At 36.3% G+C, this 23,880-nt stretch overlaps 1 protein-coding gene across 1 annotated transcript in view; it reads left to right on the top strand.

The window, feature by feature from the left end:
- Nucleotides 1-348: 348 nt before the first annotated feature.
- Nucleotides 349-23,880, top strand: part of lmbr1 (limb development membrane protein 1) — a 44,570-nt gene continuing 21,038 nt past the window's right edge. Inside the window, exons 1-9 of the mRNA XM_073835895.1 lie at nt 349-415; nt 1,682-1,721; nt 2,365-2,504; nt 3,163-3,266; nt 11,051-11,177; nt 11,284-11,352; nt 12,870-12,934; nt 13,040-13,112; nt 21,512-21,601. Coding sequence (XP_073691996.1) covers nt 2,366-2,504; nt 3,163-3,266; nt 11,051-11,177; nt 11,284-11,352; nt 12,870-12,934; nt 13,040-13,112; nt 21,512-21,601 — 667 coding nt within the window. The 5' untranslated portion in view covers nt 349-415; nt 1,682-1,721; nt 2,365. The remainder of the gene's footprint in view (nt 416-1,681; nt 1,722-2,364; nt 2,505-3,162; nt 3,267-11,050; nt 11,178-11,283; nt 11,353-12,869; nt 12,935-13,039; nt 13,113-21,511; nt 21,602-23,880) is intronic.

Genomic DNA, 23,880 nt, shown 5'->3' with positions numbered 1-23,880 from the left:
AATACACTCCAGTCCCCTGGACACTGCTTATTCATGCTATATAATATTTCTGCAGATTACTTAGCATAATCTTGATTAATAAAACAGAGATACTTTATTTTGTCATTCAGTTGACTATTACTGCTACTAAATAATTTTGATACAGGCAAGACTTAACTAATATGTCTAATATCTAATGTCTAGACACGCAGTACACAAAATCTTACTTGGGTTAAATTTCTAGACTTCTCAGGTTCAGTTGAAAAGGCTATGAATTAAAAGTTTACAAAGTAAAAACCCGTGCAGAAACGGAAGTGTTTGGAAACTCCTACATCTTATAATTTAATTTCTCATGTTTTCTAGGTCTGCTTCCTTCTGTTTGCAGTGCTGTACATTGTGTCGTACTGCGTCATCTCACGCTACAAGAGAAAAAGCGGTAAGTATAACTAATACAGTTTTGTTTCTGATCAAACAGTTGCACTATTTAAAGCTGCAGTCCATACATTTTTTGTGTCCATAATTATATATAATAAGTGAGTACATAATGAATCAATTTGCCAAACCGTGTTTTTGGCTTATCCTGAATCACTACAGTATCCAGACTATTTTAGACTAGTTCAGGTAGGAACCCCTGCAGAATAGCCAAGTACCTGTGTCACTCGTCATAGGCATAAACAAAGAGAAGTAGCTCCAGCTATAATGTTCTTCCACAAGATGCATACAGTTCTGTTTATTAACCACTAGAGCGCTAAAACTTACGGACTGCAGCTTTAAATGCAATTGTATTTGTAATATTTACTTTTTATAACTGTATTAATATTTAAAACTTAATAATACCTGTGAGCTCCTCAGATTTAGTTTAGATCAAATTCCTAGGTGACAAATTGACAATTAGATTAATGATAATATGCTTGCTTGCACACCTTTTAGGACTCCATAACATTTAGTAATCTTCTGAGGAATACACTTTCTTTTAAGCATTATCCAACTCCATAACGCAAGGTGCTGCCACCTCCAACCTCCTTTATACAAACAGTTATAAGGACGATTTTAGTTCCTGATCAGGTCGTGCTCTCCCATTTAAAAGTAGCATAACTAACGTCAGCTAACCCCAGTGGAGAGTGTCGATCGCAGGTGAAACTAGGTTGTTCTTAAGCCTCCTGTCTCTACAAAAGTACAGCTGAGCTGAGTTGCTATTGTGAAGCATGACCATACAGCTCTATGACCTCAGGCCTCATGTCGAAGCTTTTCCGAGGGTCTGAATATTCAATTTATATAATTAGTTTAGAGTGATGTTCTGTGCTTTCTATCTCATTCTTTTTTTTTTCTTGAAACCGCTTTGAATCTTGACTGCCTCCATCTGGCTGGTTGATTGTAAAGGTTTATTCACACGTTTGTGATTTATGATTAACCAGTATTGTTTTCCAGTAGCTTTCAGTTAAATGAGGAGAGATCATGTTTTAGACTTATTAAAACATCTGTCACGTTTCTGTGTCCTCTGTAGCTGAGGCTGAGTGTGGTACAAATTCACAGTAAAAAACTTTACGCTGAATTACAATAAAACAGCTGAATGACACTTCTGATAAAAATTGTTAGAGCATCATAGCACTATGTGCTAGGAAAAAATCTCTATCAAAAACAAAATGACTGTGAATCTGTGGCTGGTTTATTGGTTGATTTCCTCATTCTCTTATGCCAACAGATGACCAGGAAGATGAGGATGCCATCGTCAACAGAATATCGTGAGTTGTTTGATATTGACCATATTGGGCATGATTACAAGTGCTGTTTTTAATAGTGCATTTAAAGGATCCAGTTGTATACAAATTAATATCAAATAATCTTTAGTTTAACATTTTCTTATAAAATCTTCCACTGTACTTTGATTTGTATTTTCTTAATGTAAGACCATATGTGACCTAAGACCACAAAACCAGTCTTAAGTAGCAAGGGTATATTTGTAGCAACAGCCAACAATACATTGTATGGGTCAGAATGATCTTTTTTTTTATGCCAAAAATCATTAGGATGTTAACTAAAGATAATGTTTCATGAAGATATTTTACAAATGCCCTACCATAAATATATTAACACTTAATTACTGATTAATAAATATGCATTTGAAGAACTTAATTTGGACAATTTTAAAGGCGATTTTCTCAATATTTAGATTTTTTTGGCACCCTCAGATTTTCAAGTAGTTGTTTCTCAGCCAAATAATGTCCCATCCTAACAAACCATACATTAATGGAAAGCTTATTTATTCACCTGATATCTAAATCTCAGTTTCCAAAAATGTACCCTCATGACTGGTTTTGTGGTCCGGGGTCACATATTATTACCATGCTTTTCACTAACTTTTTACTTGTTTTTGCTTTTTCTCAGTATGTACCTCTGTACATTCACACTGGCAGTTTCTGGAGGGGCTGTCCTTCTCTTACCATTTTCTATAATCAGTAATGAGATTCTGCTCTCTCTACCAAAAAACTACTACATACAATGGCTCAATGGATCACTCATTCATGGTCAGTATCACACCTTTTTTATTTGAATTTGATGTGTTACTTAACAAGAAGGCTTACATAAGGTTGTACCCTGTTGTCTGTCATGCATTATTTTGTAGAAGTAAAATTTGCTTATGTTCTGCTAACGGTTTAATTTGTTCTTCTAAAAACACATTATATAATTTGTCCTCACCTTTGGATATTTTAATCTAATTTAAAAAGTTTAATTAGTGTGTTTCATAGAAAGTGTTTATTAAAATGATTTGTGCTCTGAACAATGTAAACAGTATTTAATTTGCTGAGTTGCTGAGGCCATACTCCTCCCATTTAGAGTAGTTTCAATACAGCTGAAGTATTTTTCTCCTTAGCTTCAGTCATGGCCACAAGGTGGTGTCATGTGTCTATTTTTGTGCAGATGGTTTCTCTGTTAAACTAACCTGAGCTTTTGAGAGCAGATTTTAATTGTTTTATATGAGAATGTTTGGGGTTTTAAAAAAAATGTAAGAATACAGGTTTTATACTTTTACTTAATTCATTGGTCAAAATTGTGGAATCAATTTAAATGTTTAATGAACAAGGGATGGGGGATTATTTTCCAGTTGCTGTTTTTATGTAAAATATGTTGATCAGCTTAGTTAGCTAAACTTAAAGTTGAATTAACTGATTTCTTTTTCTTCAGGCCTGTGGAACCTGGTGTCCCTTTTCTCAAATCTCTGTCTCTTTGTGCTGATGCCTTTTGCCTACTTTTTCCTGGAGTCCGAGGGATTTGCCGGTTCAAAAAAGGTATGTGGTCATGTGTGTTTTTTGCGGATTTGTGGTTGTTATGTATACATAAAGTCCAAGGACACCTAAATTGCTGAGGACATTTTTGTAAACCAGTACTCCCAGCACACCTAAGTTTTGTGCACTTACTCACCCTCGCTTGGCCAAACAGACACACGCACACACATGGCTTTATGTGTGACCCTTTTGATTTCAGCCACTCCCCCACCCTAAAAAGATAAAAGTTCAAAAGCAGAGTGGTCTTAATTGTACAACTCATTCAACCTTCATGTCATTAATCACTCAAAGAAGGACTGTCACCGGTGCTTATAGAGACCGTAAACTAGCAAACACACACCGTCACAATAGATGAAAATGCAGATGAAAATGAAAGGGTGGGAGGGAGTGCATCAGGTTGCCCTCTGCCTTACTCTCATCACAGTTTGAAGTCGCTCCTGGTTTATGTCCCTTCTGGCAAAGCTACATAAAGATTAGTTGCTACTGTAGTTTATGAGGGCTGCACTCATTTGTACGGGAGCGAGGCGTACTGCTTCATTTTGTCTCGTTTGCACCATGACTGTTTCTGGCCATTGATCAACCAGAAACACAGGCGAGAGGGAAGCACTGCTTTATGTTGGCCTACACGTCTCAGAATGACCGGCGTAGTGTATGTGTGTGCGCGGGTGTAGCGAAAGAGGAAATGATCAGAAACTGCCGCTTGTATGAAAGCCCCCTGCTGATACAGGGAAGGGTTAAGTCGTCAACCGTAGAAGCCCATAAAAGCAAGATTTCATGTTTTCTTTTTAAGTATAAAGTCAAATGGCCTGCTTGTGCCAGTCTCCATGTTAGATGGTTAAACGGGGATGTATATATGGCAAATTACATTCAGTAACTGGAGGAAATGAAACTGGGTAGTTTGTTAAAAGCTTGTGAGAGCTGTAGCTGCTGCGTTTTATGGGCCAGTGTTTGTATTAGTACTTCATCAAATGTAATAAACAAAACCAAAAATATCTGTGGGGAAGGAAAGTGTGTGACTGGAATGGACTGTGCTCTGTCTCTCTCTCACACTGAAAGAAGTCTCTTTTACTCACATTTATATGAAAATATAGTAAAAATATAAACATTAAGACTTTTATTTATTTTATTAAATTTTTTATTTGTTCTAAATTGTGCAATTCTTATTGCAAGGCGAAAGTAGTTCCATGCAGGTGTTGACCACATTACATGTCCATATCACTTCGACAAATGATTTTAGTTATTTCTAAGGTCCTTACAGCCTAAAAAGGACCAAAACCCACAATGACACCAAGCCAATAAATATAGTAAGCAACAAGATCAAAACAACAAATTATTATCCATGTTTTTGCCCCAAAATTATGTTTTATGGTGTATGGAAAGCACATGCTCTTTTTCTCCTGCACAGAAATGTGTTGTCAGTGCCACACTTTTATCTGTAATATAGTTTAGCAAGGTAAAAGCTCCATGACATTTCTTACTAGCGAGGTAATAACAGCACTGTTCTTGAAGCAGATAAACTTACAGTTTCGCTATTAGTAGAGACACTGCTACCAAAATCTGTTGAGAGATGCACAGACTCAGGTAATTCACATATGCGTAGTATCTCTCTCTCTCTCTCTCTATCTCTTATAACTGCATTATTAACTGCATTACTATCAGCGGCTCAAGCCTCAGTTACTAGCTCTTAAAATTTTCCAGCAGAGACATGGGATGAGATGAGTAAGAAATTAATCCTGCACACAAAAGCGTTTTAAGGACAAGAACCTGACGAAAGTCTTGAAATACAACATCTTAACAAAGTCTTGAGGGGTAGTAACCCTAGTGTAAGTGGAATAATTTACCTGGTTCGTTGAATGAATAATAGAGAAGTTCACTTTCAGAACAAAAATTTACAGATAATTTACTCACCCCCTTGTCATCCAAGATGTTCATGTGTTTCTTTCTTCAGTCATAAATAAATTGTTTTTTGAGGAAAATGATTCAGGATTTCTCTCCATATAGTGGACTTCTATGGTGCCCCCAAGTTTGAACTTCCAAAATGCAGTTTAAATGCAGCTTCAAACCATCCCAGACAAGGAAGAAGGGTATTATCTAGCGAAACGATTAATTATTTTCTAAAAAGAATTACAATTTATATACTTTTTAACCTCAAATGCTCATCTTGTCTAGCTCTGCTTGTACTCTGTGTATTCTGGTTCAAGGCAGTTAGGGTAGGTTTAAAACTCTCATCTCATTTTCTCCTCCAACTTCAAAATCGCCCTACATCGCTGCAGAAGTACCAACCAAGTGTTTACTATGTGAATGCAAAGAAGATCAAACGACCTTTACAAAAAAAATGTACAACAGCGATGTAGGATAATTTTTTTAAGTTGGGGAAGAAAATGAAATAGGAGTTTTTCGACATACCCTAACTGTCTTGAACTGGAATACACAGAGTTCACGCAGAGCTAGACAATACGAGCATTTGAGGTTTTAAAAAGTATATAAATTGTAATTTTTTTTTAGAAAATAAACAATCGTTTTGCTAGATAAGACCCTTCTTCCTTGTCTGGGATTGTGTAGAGCCCTTTGAAGCTTTATTTGAAAAGAAAAAAAAATAATAATAATTTTTTTTAACGGGAATGTATTAAATTTATTATAAGTGCCAGTAAAAGACATTTACAATGTTACAAAATATTTAAATAAAAAAAAAATGCTACTTTCTATTCATTAAACAATCCTAAAAAAATCATGGTGTATTACGGTTTCCTCAACAATATGAAGCACCGGATGCTTCGGCTATTTTCTACATGAATAATAAAATCAAATAACTTATCAGCATAGTAGAATGGTTTCTGGAGGATCATTTAATCATGTGAACGAACTAAATGATCATGTGAAAATCACAGGAATAAATTTCATTTTAAAATATATTAAAATAGAAAACTGTTATTTTAAACTGTAAACATATTTCACAATATTACTGTTTTTGATCAAATAAATTCTTGGTGAGCATTAAAAGATTTATTTAAAAAAAAAATCTTTATCACTCCGAACCTTTAAACGCACTCACAAAGCCTGGAATTGTGCTCTGGATGAACAAATACATGTGTAACCTGGGCCTGCGGTTCTGACATTATCCAACAGATGGCAGGATTATGATTTGAGTAAGAATGAACCTGATGCCCTAATCAGATTAAAAAAATCCAATGAGGAGGTCTTTATGGCCTCTTAATTATCTACAGTGCACATGAGGATAGCACAAGTAAAATCTATTGGTTATTATCACTATGCAAATGGCCATCACCTAACTGATTCTTTAGGAATGACATGCTAAAAATGATCACCTCTTTCTGTGTGTGTGTGTGTGTGTGTGTGTGTGTGTGTGTGTGTGTGTGTGTGTGTGTGTGTGTGTGTGTGTGTGTGTGTGTGTGTGTGTGTGTGTGTGTGTGTGTTTGACAGTCTCTTCCTTTGTAGTCTGTCCACAATAGGGCTGATATTTATTTTTGAGATGTGATTCTCGCTCCCAGGCTTTGCTTGCTAAGGCCGTGACACTGCGTATTTACTTTGCCTGCGCCCCATTCTATACCCGTTTCTATGACAACATATGAGTTTCTCTATTTTGACGGGAAATGCGCAACACTGGATTGGATAATAGCCTCCATAGTCAAGCCTTAGAAAGCGTGAATGTTTGTATGTATTGAGATGTTTCTTGCAAGGTTTACTTGAATGCAAATGAATGTGTGTGCACTGTTCACTTCCATCAGCCATACTTTTCTAGAAAGAGAGGGACTTGAGGCACTGGATGTGTTTTAGTACTTTTAACAACATGCTGAAAAATGATTGCCTGTTTGCCTTTTCTATTTATTTCGGAATCATTTCTTCTTTTTATTGCTCTTTCTTGACTTTTAACATCTTGCTGTGTTCCTGACAAACCCCAGATTAGTTCAGAAGCCGTTCTCAAAGGTCTTATTTGTTAGACACCTCATGCTAACAAGAAAAAGATGGTGACACTGTAGGAAGAGGGATAAAAAGAAAATGAAACACACCCACAAACTTCAAAAGTACTGAAGTGCCTTCCTTAAGTCATATATCCTGTTTTCTCGTCGTTTTGACGGGCTTCTAGCGTATTAGTCAGAATGGCACATCAATGGCTTGACTGTGTGTGTGTGTGTGTGTGTGTGTGTGTTGATACGCAGTGATTCATGTCCCCTGCGTGTTCTGCGCTCTGTTTTGTGTCTCTGACACTGCTTTCAGTGTAGCAGGCTTAAAGAGAAGGTAATGACTACTGTTCATGCTAAGCCTTTATTGATGAGAGTTAGTAGTTCATGGAGGGGAAATCAAAGTGGACAAGGGAAATACACTGCATGTTTGAGAACATTTCTGCTGTTCTGTCTACAGTTCAGACTCTTCTTTTTTTTCTTTGGGAAAATCTCTTTTTCTGCTTTCTTTCTTTGAACTGACATGCACTAAACTGTAACATTTAAAGGATTTGTCTTCATAATATTCTATTTATGCTTGTTACACAGACAGTCATTTGGAGAATAAGAAAAAGAGCAGTTTATGACCCTGATGCTAACTGAGGGTGTGTAAGGTCAGGGAGAGCCCTCTTAGTGTGAAACAGACCAACAAAACATGTTAAAATGCAAACACTCGTTTTTATATCTCTCCCCTTGTCTCTTGTTCACACATACATACACATTTCTTGGAAGTCAGTGTGATATTGCACTGTCCGATTAAAGTATACTGCAGTGTGTGTATGTGAAAGAGTGAGAAAGAGAGAGTGTGTGTGTGTGTGTGAGAGAGAGAAAGGACTAGATGCTGAATATTTTAGAGTTACTATATTAAGCAGTGCTCACATTTAGATGGGCAAGAGAAGAAGAGCTCAAGCCATCTCTGGCTTTTCTGTCACGTCTCTCTCTCTGTCTTGGAGAAAACTCATGGCTATATTTGTTTTCTTGCTTTCAAATGCATTGAGAGGTACTAGTTACTTCAGCAAATAGCCTTGTGACACCTTTTTCTTCAGTGTTATTTATGGATGCAGATTCTTTAAAACACAATCATTCACAGTCCAAATATCAAAGGTTCAAAGTCCATTGAAAGGAGTCTGATATGAGGCAGATGTTGTTCATCAGAAAGTCACTTGGAGGTGCTCTAGATTCTCTTAATATCAAGAAGAGCTATTAAATACTGCACATATACAGGATTGAGACAGATAGCCAGGGTTGGGGTCAATTCAGAAATGAACTCAACAATTCCAATTCAAAGAAGGAAATGGAATTGGAATTGGAATTCAACAACAATTACAGGAAACAGAGTTGGAATTGAATTGGAATTACAGGAAGTGGAATTCAATTCAGGGAAATTCCACTGAATTCCGTTTATTGCTGTTTCTGAGCATTTATTTGTGATTACATTTAGAGACATACATTTGAACTTTATTTATGATGCTTTACAAATACCATGTATTAAATAGAGTTGATCAAATGCAAGTAAATAAAAATGAGAACTGTACATTATGAATTAATAATTGAATGACAGTGGTGATAAGTCTGTGGATGCACTATACATTCAATATATGATTACCACATATATTATGTCTCAACTCACAAAAAAATGAGTCATGTTCATTCATGTATTTCATTCACTTTTTATTGCATCGAATTATCATCATTTCCTGAAATTTTGCATGTGAAATGATCACGCTTAACATACTAAACATACAGTACTTTGTATTTCTATTTAATGTACTATAAACTATTAAGCAAATCAAGTGAAATTATTTTATTTAGCAACTCAACTGGAATTTAGTGGAATTTATTTGAATTCAATTCTGTTTCCTGGCATTCCAATTCAATTCCAATTCCATTTCCTGTCAGCTGCATGCAATTCCAATTCCAATTCCATTTCCATTCCAGGAAGTGAATTGGAATTTACCATTCATTCTCAATTCAATTCATGAATGGCCCCAACCCTGCACATAGCTATAATGGAATCTGGGAATGTAGACGCTTGAAAATTTGTGGAAGGGACAGGTGAAGGGAAAGTAATCTTGATGGTCAGATGTGTGATTTTTGGATTCATTTATTGCTTATTAATGTTTGTTAATTTGTCACATGCATCTGTTGTCATTGTGAGTGATGGATGCTTACACTACCATTAAAATGTTTGAAGGCTGCTTTTATATGATCAAAAATATTGTAAATTATTAATATGTGACGGACCACAAAACCAGTCTTAAGTAGCATGGGTATATTTGTAGAAATAGCCAAAAATATATTGTATGGGTCAAAATTATCAATTTTTCTTTTGTGCCAAACATTTTAAGGATATTAAGTAGAGATCATGTTCCATGAAGATATTTGTACATTTCCTACTGTAAAGTAATGTGCATTGCTAAGAACTTTATTTGGACAACTTTAAAGGCGATTTTCTCAATATTTAGATTTTTTTGCACCCTCAGATTTCAGATTTTCACACAGTTTCAACAGTTGTATCTCGGCCAAATATTGTCCTATCTCAACAAACCATACATCAATGGAAATCTTATCAGATTTCTGATGATCAATTCTATTTTAATGTATTTTAAATGTGATTTAAAATGTCATTTATTCCTGTGATCCCAAAGCTGAATTTTTAGGAGCCATTATTCCAGTCAGTGTCACATGATCCTTCAGAAATTATTCTAATATGCTGATTTGTTGTTTAAAAAAACATTTAATTTTCGATGTTGAAACAAGTTGTGATGCTTCCTAATTTCATGGAAACTATTTAATGCATCATGGTTGAATAAAAGTCTTCATTTTAGAGCTGCAAAACAATTAGTCACGATTAATCGGTTTAAAATAAAAGTTTATGTTTGCATACTATATGTGGGTACTGTGTATGTTTATTATGTATATGTAAATACACACACATACATGTGTATATATTAAGGGAAAATATGTTAGATTTCTATGTAACATTTGATATTTATATTGTATAGTTATATACAAGTGTTTACATGCAAATACATAATATTTTTTAATATATATATATATATATATATATGTGTGTATTTATATATACACAATAAATATGAACTGTAAACAGAAACACACATATAGTATGCAAACTTTTATTTTAAATCGATTAATCGTGATTAATTGTTTTGCGGCTCTAATTCATTTCTTAAAAAAAAAAAAAAAAAAACCTTACTAACCCAAACTTTGGACCTGTGTGCATTTGTGTGTTTTCTGCACAGTGAAAGATCAGACTCATCACAGTGTTGCAGTTTACAAACACTTGCAGTCACCAACATCAATGTGTAGGTTTGGGGGGAACAAGTAAATCAGGAGTGGAGTTAAATGCCACACATAAGGCACTTACTGACCCAGAAAAAAAAACTTCTAATAGTTTCCAGATGAGCCTCTGGAGTTAATCTCAGACAGTAGCAGCCACCTTTTTCATTTTAGCCGCAAACTCTGACCGGACATGGTAATAACTGTTCATATAAGTGTGTGTGTGTGTGTGTGTGTGTGTGTGTGTGTGTGTGTGTGTGTGTGTGTGTGTGTGTGTCAGTGAATGAGAGAGGAAGGTCATTAGTTTCTTTGTGCATCTGGTGACCTATTGTTGTGTGTGCGTTTAGTGTTGGGAAGGGGGCTTGACATTGAGTCAGTGTTATAGGGAAGTCCCGGGGCTTCCAGAGCTAAATTTCCAATTAGAGCCTCATTTACACCTGCTGATCTGTGTGTGTGCTTCTGAATCACTCTTTGCTAAAGCTGAAAGTAAAGTTGGAAAACATTAAAGAGGGTGTTTGTTGCTTTCAGGGAATAAAGGCTCGAGTGCTGGAGACGTTTGTCATGCTCTTTCTGCTGGGTCTCCTCATCCTGGGCATTGTATGGGTGGCGTCCGCTCTCATTGACAATGATGCCGCCAGCATGGAATCGCTCTACGGTATGTCTCTTAACCCTCCTCCTGCAGTTGTGGATGCATGCGTGTGATGTAATCAGTTATGTATTGATCTGCGGTTTACTGTGCCTGTCACGTTCTCTTGTCCTAGATTTATGGGAGTTTTATCTGCCATACCTCTACTCCTGCATCTCTCTGATGGGAGGCCTGTTGCTGCTTAGTAAGTTCACATGAAACCATGCTGTCACTGGACCTTATGCATGATCGCTTTTTTATTTAGCTCTTAGTGGACACAGGAACTTCCAGTGCAATGAAGAGTATGGAAATTGTGAGGAAAATTAAGCATTACTCGCCTTTATGTTGTTCCAAACCTGTAAGAGCTTCGTTCATCTTCTGAACACAAATTAAGATATTTTTGAGGAAATCCGAGAGCTTTCTGACCCTGCATAGACAGCAACGCAACTACCACGTCCAAGGCTAAATTAACAATATGCTCATATATAATATACAAAAATATTATGCTTACTATAGTTAATATAGTATAAAATAACATAATGACATATAATTTGTTGACCAGTATTAAAAATATGACAGAAAAGGTTTTACCACAGTTTGCTTTGAGAGAATAATATACAAGAAAGAGATTTTAACAGAAATATCTAGGAAGTCCATGTGCATTGAGTGCTTTAGGGCTGAGCAATGTTTTAAATATTTATGATACATTCACAGTAATCTTGCTGGCAAAATAAAATTAAACAAAACTGAATAAGGGAATGGTTCTAAGGTAACCATATGGAATTTGTACCGTTTTAATAAAAATGAAAATGCAGTTATTCCTATGTATTGTTGCACTGATGCATGCAATTAATTTGATTAATTCCTTTTTTTGTTCATTTAGTGAAAAACAGTGTGGAAAAAATAACTCGATTTTTGTACTTTTAAATACTTTCATTAAAGGATTAGTTCACTTGCAGAATAAAAATTTCCTGATAATTTACTCATCCCCATGTCATCCAAAATGTTTGTCTTTCTTTCTTTTTTTCTGTCAAATAGAAATTAAGTTTTTTAAGGAAAACATTCCAGGATTTTTCTCCATATAGTGGACTTCAATGATGGCCAACGGCCGGGTTGAAATTCCAAACTGCAGTCTACACAAAACCAGCCAAGGAATCTTATCTAGCGAAACGATTGGTCATTTTCAAAAAATAAAAGTGTATCTACTTTTTAACCACAAATGCTCGTCTTGCACTAGCTCAACTTCACACATTAGTAAAAGTATATACGTTTTATTTTATTTATTTATTTTATGACCAATCGTTTTGCTAGATAAGAATCCTTCTTTCTTGGCGGGGACTGTATAGAGCCCTTTGAACCTGCATTGAAACTGCAATTTGGACCTTCAACCTGTTGGCTCCCACTGAAGTCCACTCTATGGAGAAAAATCCTGGAATGTTTTCCTCAACCTTAATTTCTTTGCACCTGAAGAAAGACATGATTATCTTGTATGATATGGGGTTGAGTAATACAAATCAAAATGCTGAAAAATATAAATAAATATATCACCCAGCCCTGCTGTTCCACAAAATGCCTTTTTACTTGTTTCAGCCACTGCTGCAGTAGATCCATTTAAACTAGTTCAAAGGGTTGCATTCATACTAATGCATTATAAAAGCTTAAATGAGCGTGTGTGTGTGTGTGTGTGTGTGTTTAAAGCAACTTCTTGTCTCTTCTCATCAGTGTGTACTCCAGTGGGACTATCACGCATGTTCACAGTGATGGGCCAATTGCTAGTCAAACCCACAGTAAGTACTATTACACTCTATGTGTGTGTGTGTGTATGCATCTGTTGAAGATCCACTCTCTCATTGTCCCTCACACCCTCTCCCTCTCTTTCTCTGTCTGTGTAGATTTTAGAGGATCTGGATGAGCAGATTTATTGTATACAGCTGCAGGAAGAGGCCTTGGAGCGTAGACTCAACGGTGAGTGTTTTTGTTTTTTGTATGATGGGCAAATGCAAGGTTTATTGCCTGTTTGTATTATTTTTTTTGTATTACCTAAATGACAGCAGATTATTTGCATCTGTAACTTCTAGCATTTAGTCATATACCTCATATGTCTTCTTTTAGCTGACGTTTATTTTCATACACAAACACCCACATGGTGCAGGAAGTGTTCATGTTTAAAGCCAAACTAGACTTTTGCTTCAACTCAAGCACGCAACAGAGTGTACAGATGCCAGTCAACATAGAACATGTGCTTTTCTATTGAATTCACGGAGGTAAGCTAGATCATCTTCACTGATAGTGCCCAGTTGCTCAAATCCCATGGATGAGTTTCAATAGCCTCTCATTTGGTTGTTTGGTTCTGTAGTGTTAGCACCAAAGGCAGATTTGCTTTGAACACCTGATAAAATAATTGTAATCTGTTTTAACGATTTTCGCTTTTTTTATGATTGCCGTTTGATGTGAACCTCATTGGCAGTCACTGTGATCGGGTGACAAAAGGCCACTAGGGATGTGGAATGTGATTTTAGCCAAGCTCAAGATCTCTGCGTTATAGGAAGATCTCGCTCAGGCGTTAAGGAGAGAACGAATTTACCTTATCAGGAATTTAAGGAATTTTCATTCTTTTCTTCTTTCGCCCCATAAGAGCAAAACCTGAGGTGAAGTTGGGGCGAAAAGAGTTCAAGAGGAAATCGTCTACTTTGCTTTACTCTCTTATCTATGTGCTATCTAATAACAATTATCCAACTGACTGTAAGTTCATTTAGATCTTACATGCCTGCACACGCTGTCTTGCAGACCTTTAATATGGGCTAATTCATAAGTGTGTTGGTTATTTCATTAATGCACTGATCTGCATCTCTCCTTTTGTCTCATGTCCGGTAGTTGAGGCCATTAATACAGGTTAAAGTAATCACTCTTTTTTTGAAGTAGTAATCTTGAATGAATAAATGCACATTAGAGCACTTTTTTTCTTGCAACTGTGTGTTAGGTGCATTTGTCTGAGTGTATGCTTTCATACCAGTCTGGATGCAGGCATTTGTTTGTCCTCTGTCTTGGCTCTTGCTATGCTTTTCTCTGTTGCCCAGATGCGCAGTGGCAGGGTGACCTTGCAAAAACTCTCCTCGGTACCGGATGGCTCTCTGCTTTGCATAATTAGCACTGACGTAATGCAGAACCGGCTAAAGTTTCTTTAGAAAACAATGACATCATCTCCTTGCCTTCTGCCAGCATCCTTTGCTACCGAGCATCACCTTTATCACCTTAATTGAAGGACTGTATGCAAGAATTTACTCAAGAGTTTTTTTTAATCTTCCTGAAATTTGGAGAGCAGCAGTTCTGAAATTATTGGTTAATGCTGATTTTAACAAACTATTGAATTTATTAAATGGATAGTTCACTCAAAAATGAAAATTCTGGCAATAATTACTCACCCTCATGTCGTTCCAAAACTGTAAAACATCTTCGGAACACAGATTAAGATGTTTTTGATGAAAAGAGCTTTCTGATCCTGCATAGACAGCAATGCAACTACTATGTCAAAGGCCCAGAAAGATAGTAAGGACATCATTAAAATATTATTACCTTATTACTTTTCTGAGCCTTGAACGTGATAGTACCATTGCTGTCTATGCAGGGTTGGAAAGCTTTCAAATTTTATCAAAAAAATATTAATTTGTGTTCTGAAGATGAACCAAGGCCTTACGAGTTTGGAATGACATGAGGGTAATTAAAGGAGTAGTTCACTTTCAGAACAAAAATTTTCTTTCTTCAGTCGTAAAGAAATTATGTTTTTTTTGAGTAAAACATTTCAGGATTTCTCTCCATATAATGGACTTCTATGGTGCCCCCGAGTTTGAACTTCCAAAATGCAGCTTCAAAGGGCTCTAAACGATCACAGCCGAGGAAAAAAGGGTCTTATCTAGCAAAACGATTGGTTATTTTCTTAAAAAAATTACAATTTATATACTCTTTAACCTCAAATTCTCGTCTTGTCTAGCTCGGCAAGACGAGCATTTGAGATTAAAAAGTATATGTTTATTGAAAATAACCGATCATTTTGCTAGATAAGACCCTTCTTCCTCTGGATCATTTAGAGCCCTTTGAAGCTGCATTAAAACTGCATTTTGGAAGTTCAAACTCGGGGCACCATAGAAGTCCATTATATGGAGAGAAATCCTGAAATGTTTTCCTCAAAAAACACAATTTCTTCACGACTGAAGACAGAAAGACATGAACATCTTAGATGACAAGGGGGTGAGTACATTATCTGTAAATTCTTGTTCTGAAAGTGAACTGCCCCTTTAATGACAGATTTTTTGTTTTTGGGTGAACTATCCCTTTAATAATCACAGAACATTTGACAAAAAGATCCAGATCCATTAAGATGTCTTAACTGTTGTTCTTTCTCACTTTTCATTCCCATCATGTTAGCCCCTCAGGGTAGCCTTGAGCCATGTTTGGCAGAACAATCCACGCCTGATCAGCTAATAGTGACATTTCCTATCTCATTGTTCTCACAATTTTGGTTGGAGGGTACAGATTTTCCCTAAAAATCACCGGTATGAACAAGTACACGATTAGGAACACACCTGCTATGTTTTTTTCCTTTTAATAGATTTCTTTATGAACCTGAACCTCTACCAGACAGGGCGTGGTACAATCATCATAATAATAATCACGTTTTGATCAAAGTGATTGACTCCTCAGCCTCATGTCGGTGAAAAGATGAAAGATTGTGTTTTTATTGCACGCCAGTAACGGTGTAACACTGAACTAATTGCTGCTGATCTGCCAGTGTGTGTCCCCCGAGGCTGTGCAAACCAATCCTCTGCTTTGAGTAACAAACGAACCACTGAAACAGTGAAAAAAAAAAAAAGTACCAGAATGAAACGGATAAATAAGAGCTAAATGAGACAGAAGTCTGTGGTTTTCCTGGAGAATCCCTCTCTGGTTTTGCCCTCTCACCTCCTGACACACACACACACACTCTCAGTGTTCAGAAGAAACCTCAGTCCCCTCTTCCGTCAGAACCAGTCGTAGCATGCACATGTCTGGCCTAGACTCTGAAGTTAGAGTATACAACTAATAGTGTTGGGGGTAATGCATTCCCAAAGTATACCTTCAGTTCTGATGCAAACACTTAAGTGTATGCATGCAGCCGAATGCTTAGCATTGTCCATTTGAGTCAGTGGGCTGCACATGTAAAGTACATGCCTAATGTGTGTTGCTGACAAAATTTATGTTGCACACAGACTTTTCAATTAAATTACTTTTATCAAGTAATTTTTTTTTGTGAACCATAATGTTTGTATTTTAAATATGCAACAAGCATATTTATTTTTTAAAATATTCACAAATACCGCCAGAAGCCTCTCATTTTCTCTTATAGGGCCCTATAAAACCTGTTTTATTTTTTTCAAATTCAGTTTTTTTTTTTTTTTTTCAGTTAAAATTTTTCTATACTCTGGACTTTAATGGTTAAATTACATTTTATTAATCAAAAAGCATGGCTAATTAATTGAAACTTACACAATTTAACAGCAATTTATTAAAAATTTTACAAAAATTACATTTTAACGGATCTATGAGATATGTTTTATTTTTAGCGCATTCTGTGTTTTCCATTTGATTGGTTTAATTCAATTTAAAGTGGCTATATGCAACTTTCTGAAATTTAAATTCGCGACTGACACCTGTGGCCAAAAAACGGAACTGCTCTTCCTTTCAGCTCGCTCTCGCGGCGCTCGTACGTGCACACTTCACAAGTCATCCGCTGCAAAGATGTCAACATTATGTTTACAGAGGTAAGAATAGTCAAATACATATATTGTAGGCTAATTGCTGACTTGCGTCATCTGAAACGTTTAACATGAACGCGCTTGACGTCACATCCGCAGACAGCGCGTGAAAAATCCGACCCGACAGAAAATAGGAAAAATAGGATACAGGCTTATAGGTGCACCCACTGTGAGCTGACAAGGTGTCAGTATGCTCATCAGGAGATGTTTGAGTCATAAATGGTCAAATAAAAAGGCTATTGTTACGTTTATTTTTGGGAAAAAGTTACATATAGCCCCTTTAATAATTAAAAGCATCTCTAATTAATTTATATTATTTTTTAAATATTTTTTTTTCAGAAATACTTATGTATTATGTTGTGTATTTACATTTTTCTCATAAAAACATTTTGTTAAATATTTTTATACTAAATATTCCTTAAATATTATTAGTAGTAGGGCTGTCATTACATAAAGTAATATATTTGTCACATCTTGAAGTTAACCCAGACGGGTTGTTGTGAAGACCTTTAAGTTTCTGTTTGTATATGATGGTAGTAGTTTTTCTCAAAAGAAACAGTAAAATGCTCATAAAGGGACTCTCAGAGCAGTTCTACACTCAAATATTGAGGCAGCAGATGCTGAAAACAAAGCCGCACATCTGCGCTATTCATTCACACAGAAACATGCAGAACATGCAGGATTCATATTTAAATATTCACAGACACTAGTCCATATTGCATTTTGATTTATGTGTAATGACCAACTTTTAATTTATATGTCAAAAATTTGCCAAATTCTATGACATTCCGCAAACATATACAAGTCATCAAAAATAAATGATGAAGGGCCATTATACAGTGGTGGCCAAAATTATTAGAACACTAGTATTTTCATCAGCTAAAAAATGGTTTAAAGTCAGTTATTTCTATATTTTGATGTAGTGTGTCAGTAGGAAATATCAGTTTACATTTCCAAACATTCATTTTGCCATTAATTGTAATAATCCAGTGAGATTTTTGTTTGCACAAGGAGTCTGACAATAGCCAGTGGGGACGTTCTAAAACGCTTAACGTGAAAAACGCTTAACGTGGCTTAACGTACGTAAAAAACGACCAGGAAACCCTAAATTTGTGTCAAACCTTACTTGGAACAAACACTAACTACTATCAAAAGAACGAGTCCTTATTCCACAGAGAAAGTGAAGAATATCACGTTAAGCGTTTTCTCCCCCATAGAAGCCCATTATAAGGAAACAGCTTAACGTGGTTTAACTTACCTCAACAGCGACCAGGGAAGACCAAACTTCTGTCAAATTTTAGCTACTTATAATAAATACTTTCTGCTGTCAAAAGAACGAGCTCTTATTCAGCATATAAAGTAATCGCCCCCCAGGGAAGTCCATTAAAAAACGCTTTACTGTGGCTTAATGGAGCTGAACAACCGGCAAAAAACTAATTTTGGTCAAACGTTACATATAATAAACAATGACACTGCAAGTATTTATTATGTAACATCAGAAATTTGGTTTTAAGATACGTTAAACCACGTTAAGTTATTTCCTTATCTATGGGGGACGCTTAACGTGATATATTCACTTTATATGCGGAATAAGAGCTCATTCTTTTGACAGCAGCAAGTACGTATTATAAGTAATATTTGACAGAAGTTTGGTTTTCCCCAGTCGTTGTTAAGATACGTTAAACCACGTTAAGCTGTTTCCTTATGGACTTCTATGGGGGACGCTTAACGTAATATATTCTCTTTTTATGTTGAATGAGATCTCATATTTTGACAGCAGCAAGTGTTTATTATATGTAACGTTTGACCAAAATTTGTTTTTTGCCGGTCGTTGTTCAGCTCCATTAAGCCACATTAAAGCGTTTTTTAAATGGACTTCTATGGGGGGCGATTACTTTATATGCTTAATAAGAGCTCGTTCTTTTGACAGCATAAAGTATTTATTATAAGTAAAATTTGACAGAAGTTTGGTCTTCCCTGGTCGCTGTTGAGGTAAGTTAAACCACGTTAAGCTGTTTCCTTATAATGGGCTTCTATGGGGGAGAAAACACTTAACGTGATATTCTTCACTTTATCTGTGGAATAAGGACTCGTTCTTTTGATAGTAGTTAGTGTTTGTTCCAAGTAAGGTTTGACACAAATTTAGGGTTTCCTGGTCGTTTTTTACGTACGTTAAGCCACGTTAAGCGTTTTTCACGTTAAGCGTTTTAGAACGTCCCCAGCCAGTGCTCCACACAGAGATCTGATCTCACCATCATCCAGTCTGTCTGGAATGACAAGAAGAAACAGAACAAACTGAGACAGACTAAATCCAGAAGAACTGGATGCTTCAAGAGACCTACCTGCAAAGCTACAGTACTGTTACGAGTTTTAGGCACTTGTGTAAAAATGCTGTAAAATGAGGATGCTGTCAAAATAATGTCATAAATAGATTTTCTTTATCAATTAACTTCTATTAACTAAATTAAATCAACATTTGGTGTGAGCTTAGGTAGCTTTGCAGGTAGGTTTATTGAATCATCTTGGAGTCGTTGCCACAGTTCTTCTAGATTTATTCTCTCAGTTTGTTCTGTTTCTTCCAGACAGACTGAATGATGATGAGATCAGATCTCTGTGTGGAGCACTGGCTGTTCTTAGACTCCTTGTGCAAACAAAAATCTCACTGGATTATTAGTTAATGGCAAAATGAATGTTTGGAAATGTAAACTGATATTTCCTACTGACACACTACAGCAAAAGATAGAAATAACTGACTTAAAACCATTTTAGCTGGTGAAAATACTGTTCTAATAATACACATATTATGTTCATAAGCTATTTTTGACAATGAGAAAAAACCTTATCCAGCATGTTAATGATTTAATGTAATGAATCATTAATTACATATTACATTTTAACATTATTGTATACTTTTGTAATACATTATAATAATTATAATTTTTTGAAGGACTAATGCAATGTTTTTTTTTATTTGAGTTTGCAGATGTGTGTTGCTCATGAGATTTTCTTAATTGTTGCGGATGTCGAAAGTGGCTGAGTTAGCAAAGCGTAATAGAAGGTTTATTAGAAATGTTTTGTTGTACAATATGTCTGAACTGTGATGATGATAATGCCCTGCAGGGCATTGAGCTCACTCTTGCTTCTCAGGCATTCAGATATTTAACTGTTACTTCCTCACTGCGAAAGCTGTTTTTTACCTTGAGTAAATGAATATATTTTTTTTCTTGACAGATTTTCTGACAAATGGTGTGATTATATTAGGGCTGTCCCCGAATAGTCGAAGATTCGATGCATCGATATGCGGAGCCTGATTCGACCACCGATCTCACAGTCGAATCTTCGCGGGTGAAACGAGCATCATACCATTTTGGCAATATGGGGGTGCTCAATGTCTAATTGCACACAGAACTACTGGTTTTGTACGGTTATATTACGTTATATACAGCCTTTGATCATGATAATGCAGTAAAAACAAAAGTGAAAAGAAAGAAGCGTTCAATAAATATTTTTAATGTGTTTGTGAATAAATCTAACCACCCCTGTGACAGATTTAATTTTCACTTGCCCTGATCCATGATGAGATGCGGACCATCTTGACGGCAGGGATTAGGCGGCGATCACACCGAACGCGTTTTTGCAATTGGAGGCACCTCTTTTGAATGGTTTTCTGTTGGCAGTGAGCGTTCTGCGCTCTGTTTATGCGCCCCCCGGCCTCGCGTTTTTGCAGGAGCGCTCCGAGCGCCTGAAGTTGAAAAAAAAAAAATCAACTCTGAGCGGAAAAACGCCCAACGTCATTCGCGTTCTTTTCCATTGTCCAATAGAATGAATGGAGAGGCGGGCCTTCTGTTGTGATGGCGAAAGTTTACCGTTGCTTCAAAAGTCCGGAGACTGCAAGAAATGGAGGAGAAACCTTTGGTGTCTATCGTGGGTAACCAGGAGCTGTATTATTTAGGGTTTCTGCTAATATGACAGTTTACTTAACAGCAAAAAACTAAGATTTTAGAGCGTTCGCGCTATAATCCTTTGATTTGACTGACAGGACAGCTGTTTCGGTCGTTGCTTAGCAAAAAAGGCAGTGCTGTGCGCCTCGCGTTTTTAGAACTGAAAGACGCGTTCTGTGTTTTTATTTAAACCTAAATAAGTTCGTCTGTCAGTTGGCAGGCAGTTTTGGTCGCTTTATTAAAAGTTGTTGCTGTGTGCAGTGTGTAAAATAAAATAAAAACTGTTTTACCCTCCTGCTGACTATAGTGTCGTGCCCCTCCCAATTCACACACACACATAAGCCTAGATGATTCGACTATCGGTCGACTATAGAAAGATTCGAAAATTCTGATTCGACTATGAAAATTCATAGTCGGGGACAGCCCTAGATTATATTAAGTAGGTACTTGAGTAACGATAAAAGATAACAACATTCAAACCGCTGATTATGTTCACATCCCTAATGTTCCTAGTGGTTTGATCTTTTCACAGGAGCTTTAATAAGCCAAGGTAAACAGAATGATAGTATCTTTGTTTCAATTCTTTGCTCTGTCTCTATCTTTATAGCTTCTTCTGTCTTTGTCTGTCACTCAGGTACGATGTCAAACTCTTATTTCCATGGAAACTCTCAGAACCATTTCTACAAAGAGCTGGACAACGTTCGCAATCAGAGGAACAAACTCGGTGAGAGATGTTTTTAACAACGTTTAATTAAGCTACATTAAACTCTGATTCTGTCAGAACTGTCAGTTTCAAATATGTGTAGGCTGCAATATCCACTCCTCATAATATTGTTGAATTGCAAAGTGTGTGCACATTTGAATGTGAACAGTCATTTGGACTGAGGCCAAATAGGGTATGGCTGTATCATTTTCGACGTCAGCCTGTGTTTTGGGGTATTATAAATGATTCCGGAGAGACGAGCCGTTGGAAGGAGAGGAGGCCACAAAGGCACTTAGGATATTGGAGTGTGATGCAAACTTTATTGTGGCTGTCTCTCCAAGTGCAGTCATTAATTTAGAGGCAGCATGGTGCATATGCAGGGAACCCTGCCAACCTCAGAGCCAGAGTAGAATCAGAGCGAGAGATGTTGAGGAGGGGGTAGAGGACAGAGCAGCACAGGAGTGACGGACACTGGGATCGAGAAAAGATGTTCTAGACTCACTTCCTCATGAGTGTAGCAGGAAAAGCCCTAATACCAAAACCTCTGAACTATGCCACTTCTATTACATAAATGTGGATTTACTTGAGTGAACCCAGAAATTACTGGTAGCTGTTATTTCAACATGCTAATGAAATACAAAGCAATAAATTATCAGAAAAGCTGCAGTTAGTTCTTATACACTACCGTTCAAGTTTAGGTCAGCAAGATTTTGTAGATGTTTTTGGAAAGAAGCCTCTTATGCTCACCAAGGCTGCATTTATTTGATCAAAAATACAGTATTTTGTGTAAATTGTGAAATAATTTAAGATTACTGTTTTCTATTTGAATATATTTTAAAATGTCATTTATTCCTGTGATGGCAAAACAATTTTCAGAAGCCATTACTTCAGTCTTCAGTGTCACATGATCCTTTAGAAATCATTCTAATACGCGGATTTGCTGCTGTAGAATTTTTTTTTTATTATGAGTGGTGTGCAATAGTGTTCTGAAATGAGGAGGCAAAGTCCTCAGTTTATTTATTTAAATCTTTTTATCAAATGTAAATTCCAACCTGTGGGAACTTTTTTGGCAAGACAAATACATGCATATCACTGCAGTTTCCAAAAGAAATGTCCACTGAGTGGCGCTAATAGAGTGTTTGTTTTTTGATGACTGCACATATTGTATGTTTTATGTGATGTTGGTTTTGTATGCGTCACTGCAGTTCTGACTTGAAATGTCTGTTAAGTGGCTTTATAACTCTACTGCTTTGTGACGTTTTAAAATAACGTACCATTTGCAATACACCTAAATCTACCCGATAGTATGAATAAAAGCGAATGTGACATAAAAATGCAATCACAAGCAAGTACCACCCCCCCCCCCCCATGCCAAATTATTACCCCCTCTCGTTGAAATCGCTACATGATTGCCTAATCCTAACCTCTCCCCCACATAAAACCCTAAACCTACAAACAGTAGGTAGTAATTGCATTTAGGGGGGTAGTAGTCGCTTTTCTTGGTTAAATAAACATTAATTACACTATCAGAAAAAAATATCTATTTTATATTATTATTATTATTATATTATTACATTAACAATGTAATATATACAACAATATTCTGCTTATTAAAGCCATGTATGAATCTCATCAGGTTTGTGTTTTTAAACATTTTACATTTATTCCAAAATAATAACTCAAGGCAGCAACAATTTAAACAATATTTTTTCATTTCAATATTTTATTATTATTTTGTTTTACATTTACATTTACATTTATTCATTTAGCCGACGCTTTTATCCAAAGCGACTTACAATTGGGAATACAACAAGTGATTCATCCTAAGGAGGCAGATCAACATAGGAAGTGCTCAAAAATACCATATATCAGGCGTTGTTAAAAGAGTGCAGGCTAGAAGGAGAAGATCAAGAAAGAGGGGAAAAACAGGCTAGAAAGGGAGGATCAAGAAGAGAGGAGAATTTTTTTTTTTTTTTTTTTTTTTATTGAGTCACATAGTGTCAAAAAAGATGGGTTTTCAGCAGTCTCTTGAAAGCTGTTAAGGAGTCTGCATTCCGGATAGGGGTGGGAAGATCATTCCACCAGGCAGGGACATTGAACGAGAATGTTCTGGACAGTGATTTAATACCTCTCTGTGGTGGTACAATGAGGCGTCTTTCACTAGAGGATCTCAGTCTTCTGGAAGGAGTGTAGATGTGTAGTAGTGAATGGAGGTAGGCAGGTGATGATCCAGTGGCTGTCCTATATCAGTGTCTTGAATTTGATGCGTGCTGTAACCGGTAGCCAGTGCAGTGATATGA

Source organism: Garra rufa, chromosome 3, assembly GCF_049309525.1.
Source record: "Garra rufa chromosome 3, GarRuf1.0, whole genome shotgun sequence".
Lineage (NCBI taxonomy): Eukaryota > Metazoa > Chordata > Actinopteri > Cypriniformes > Cyprinidae > Garra > Garra rufa.
The sequence above is the reverse complement of the archived record's forward strand: the minus strand, read 5'-3'. Positions and strand labels throughout refer to the sequence as shown.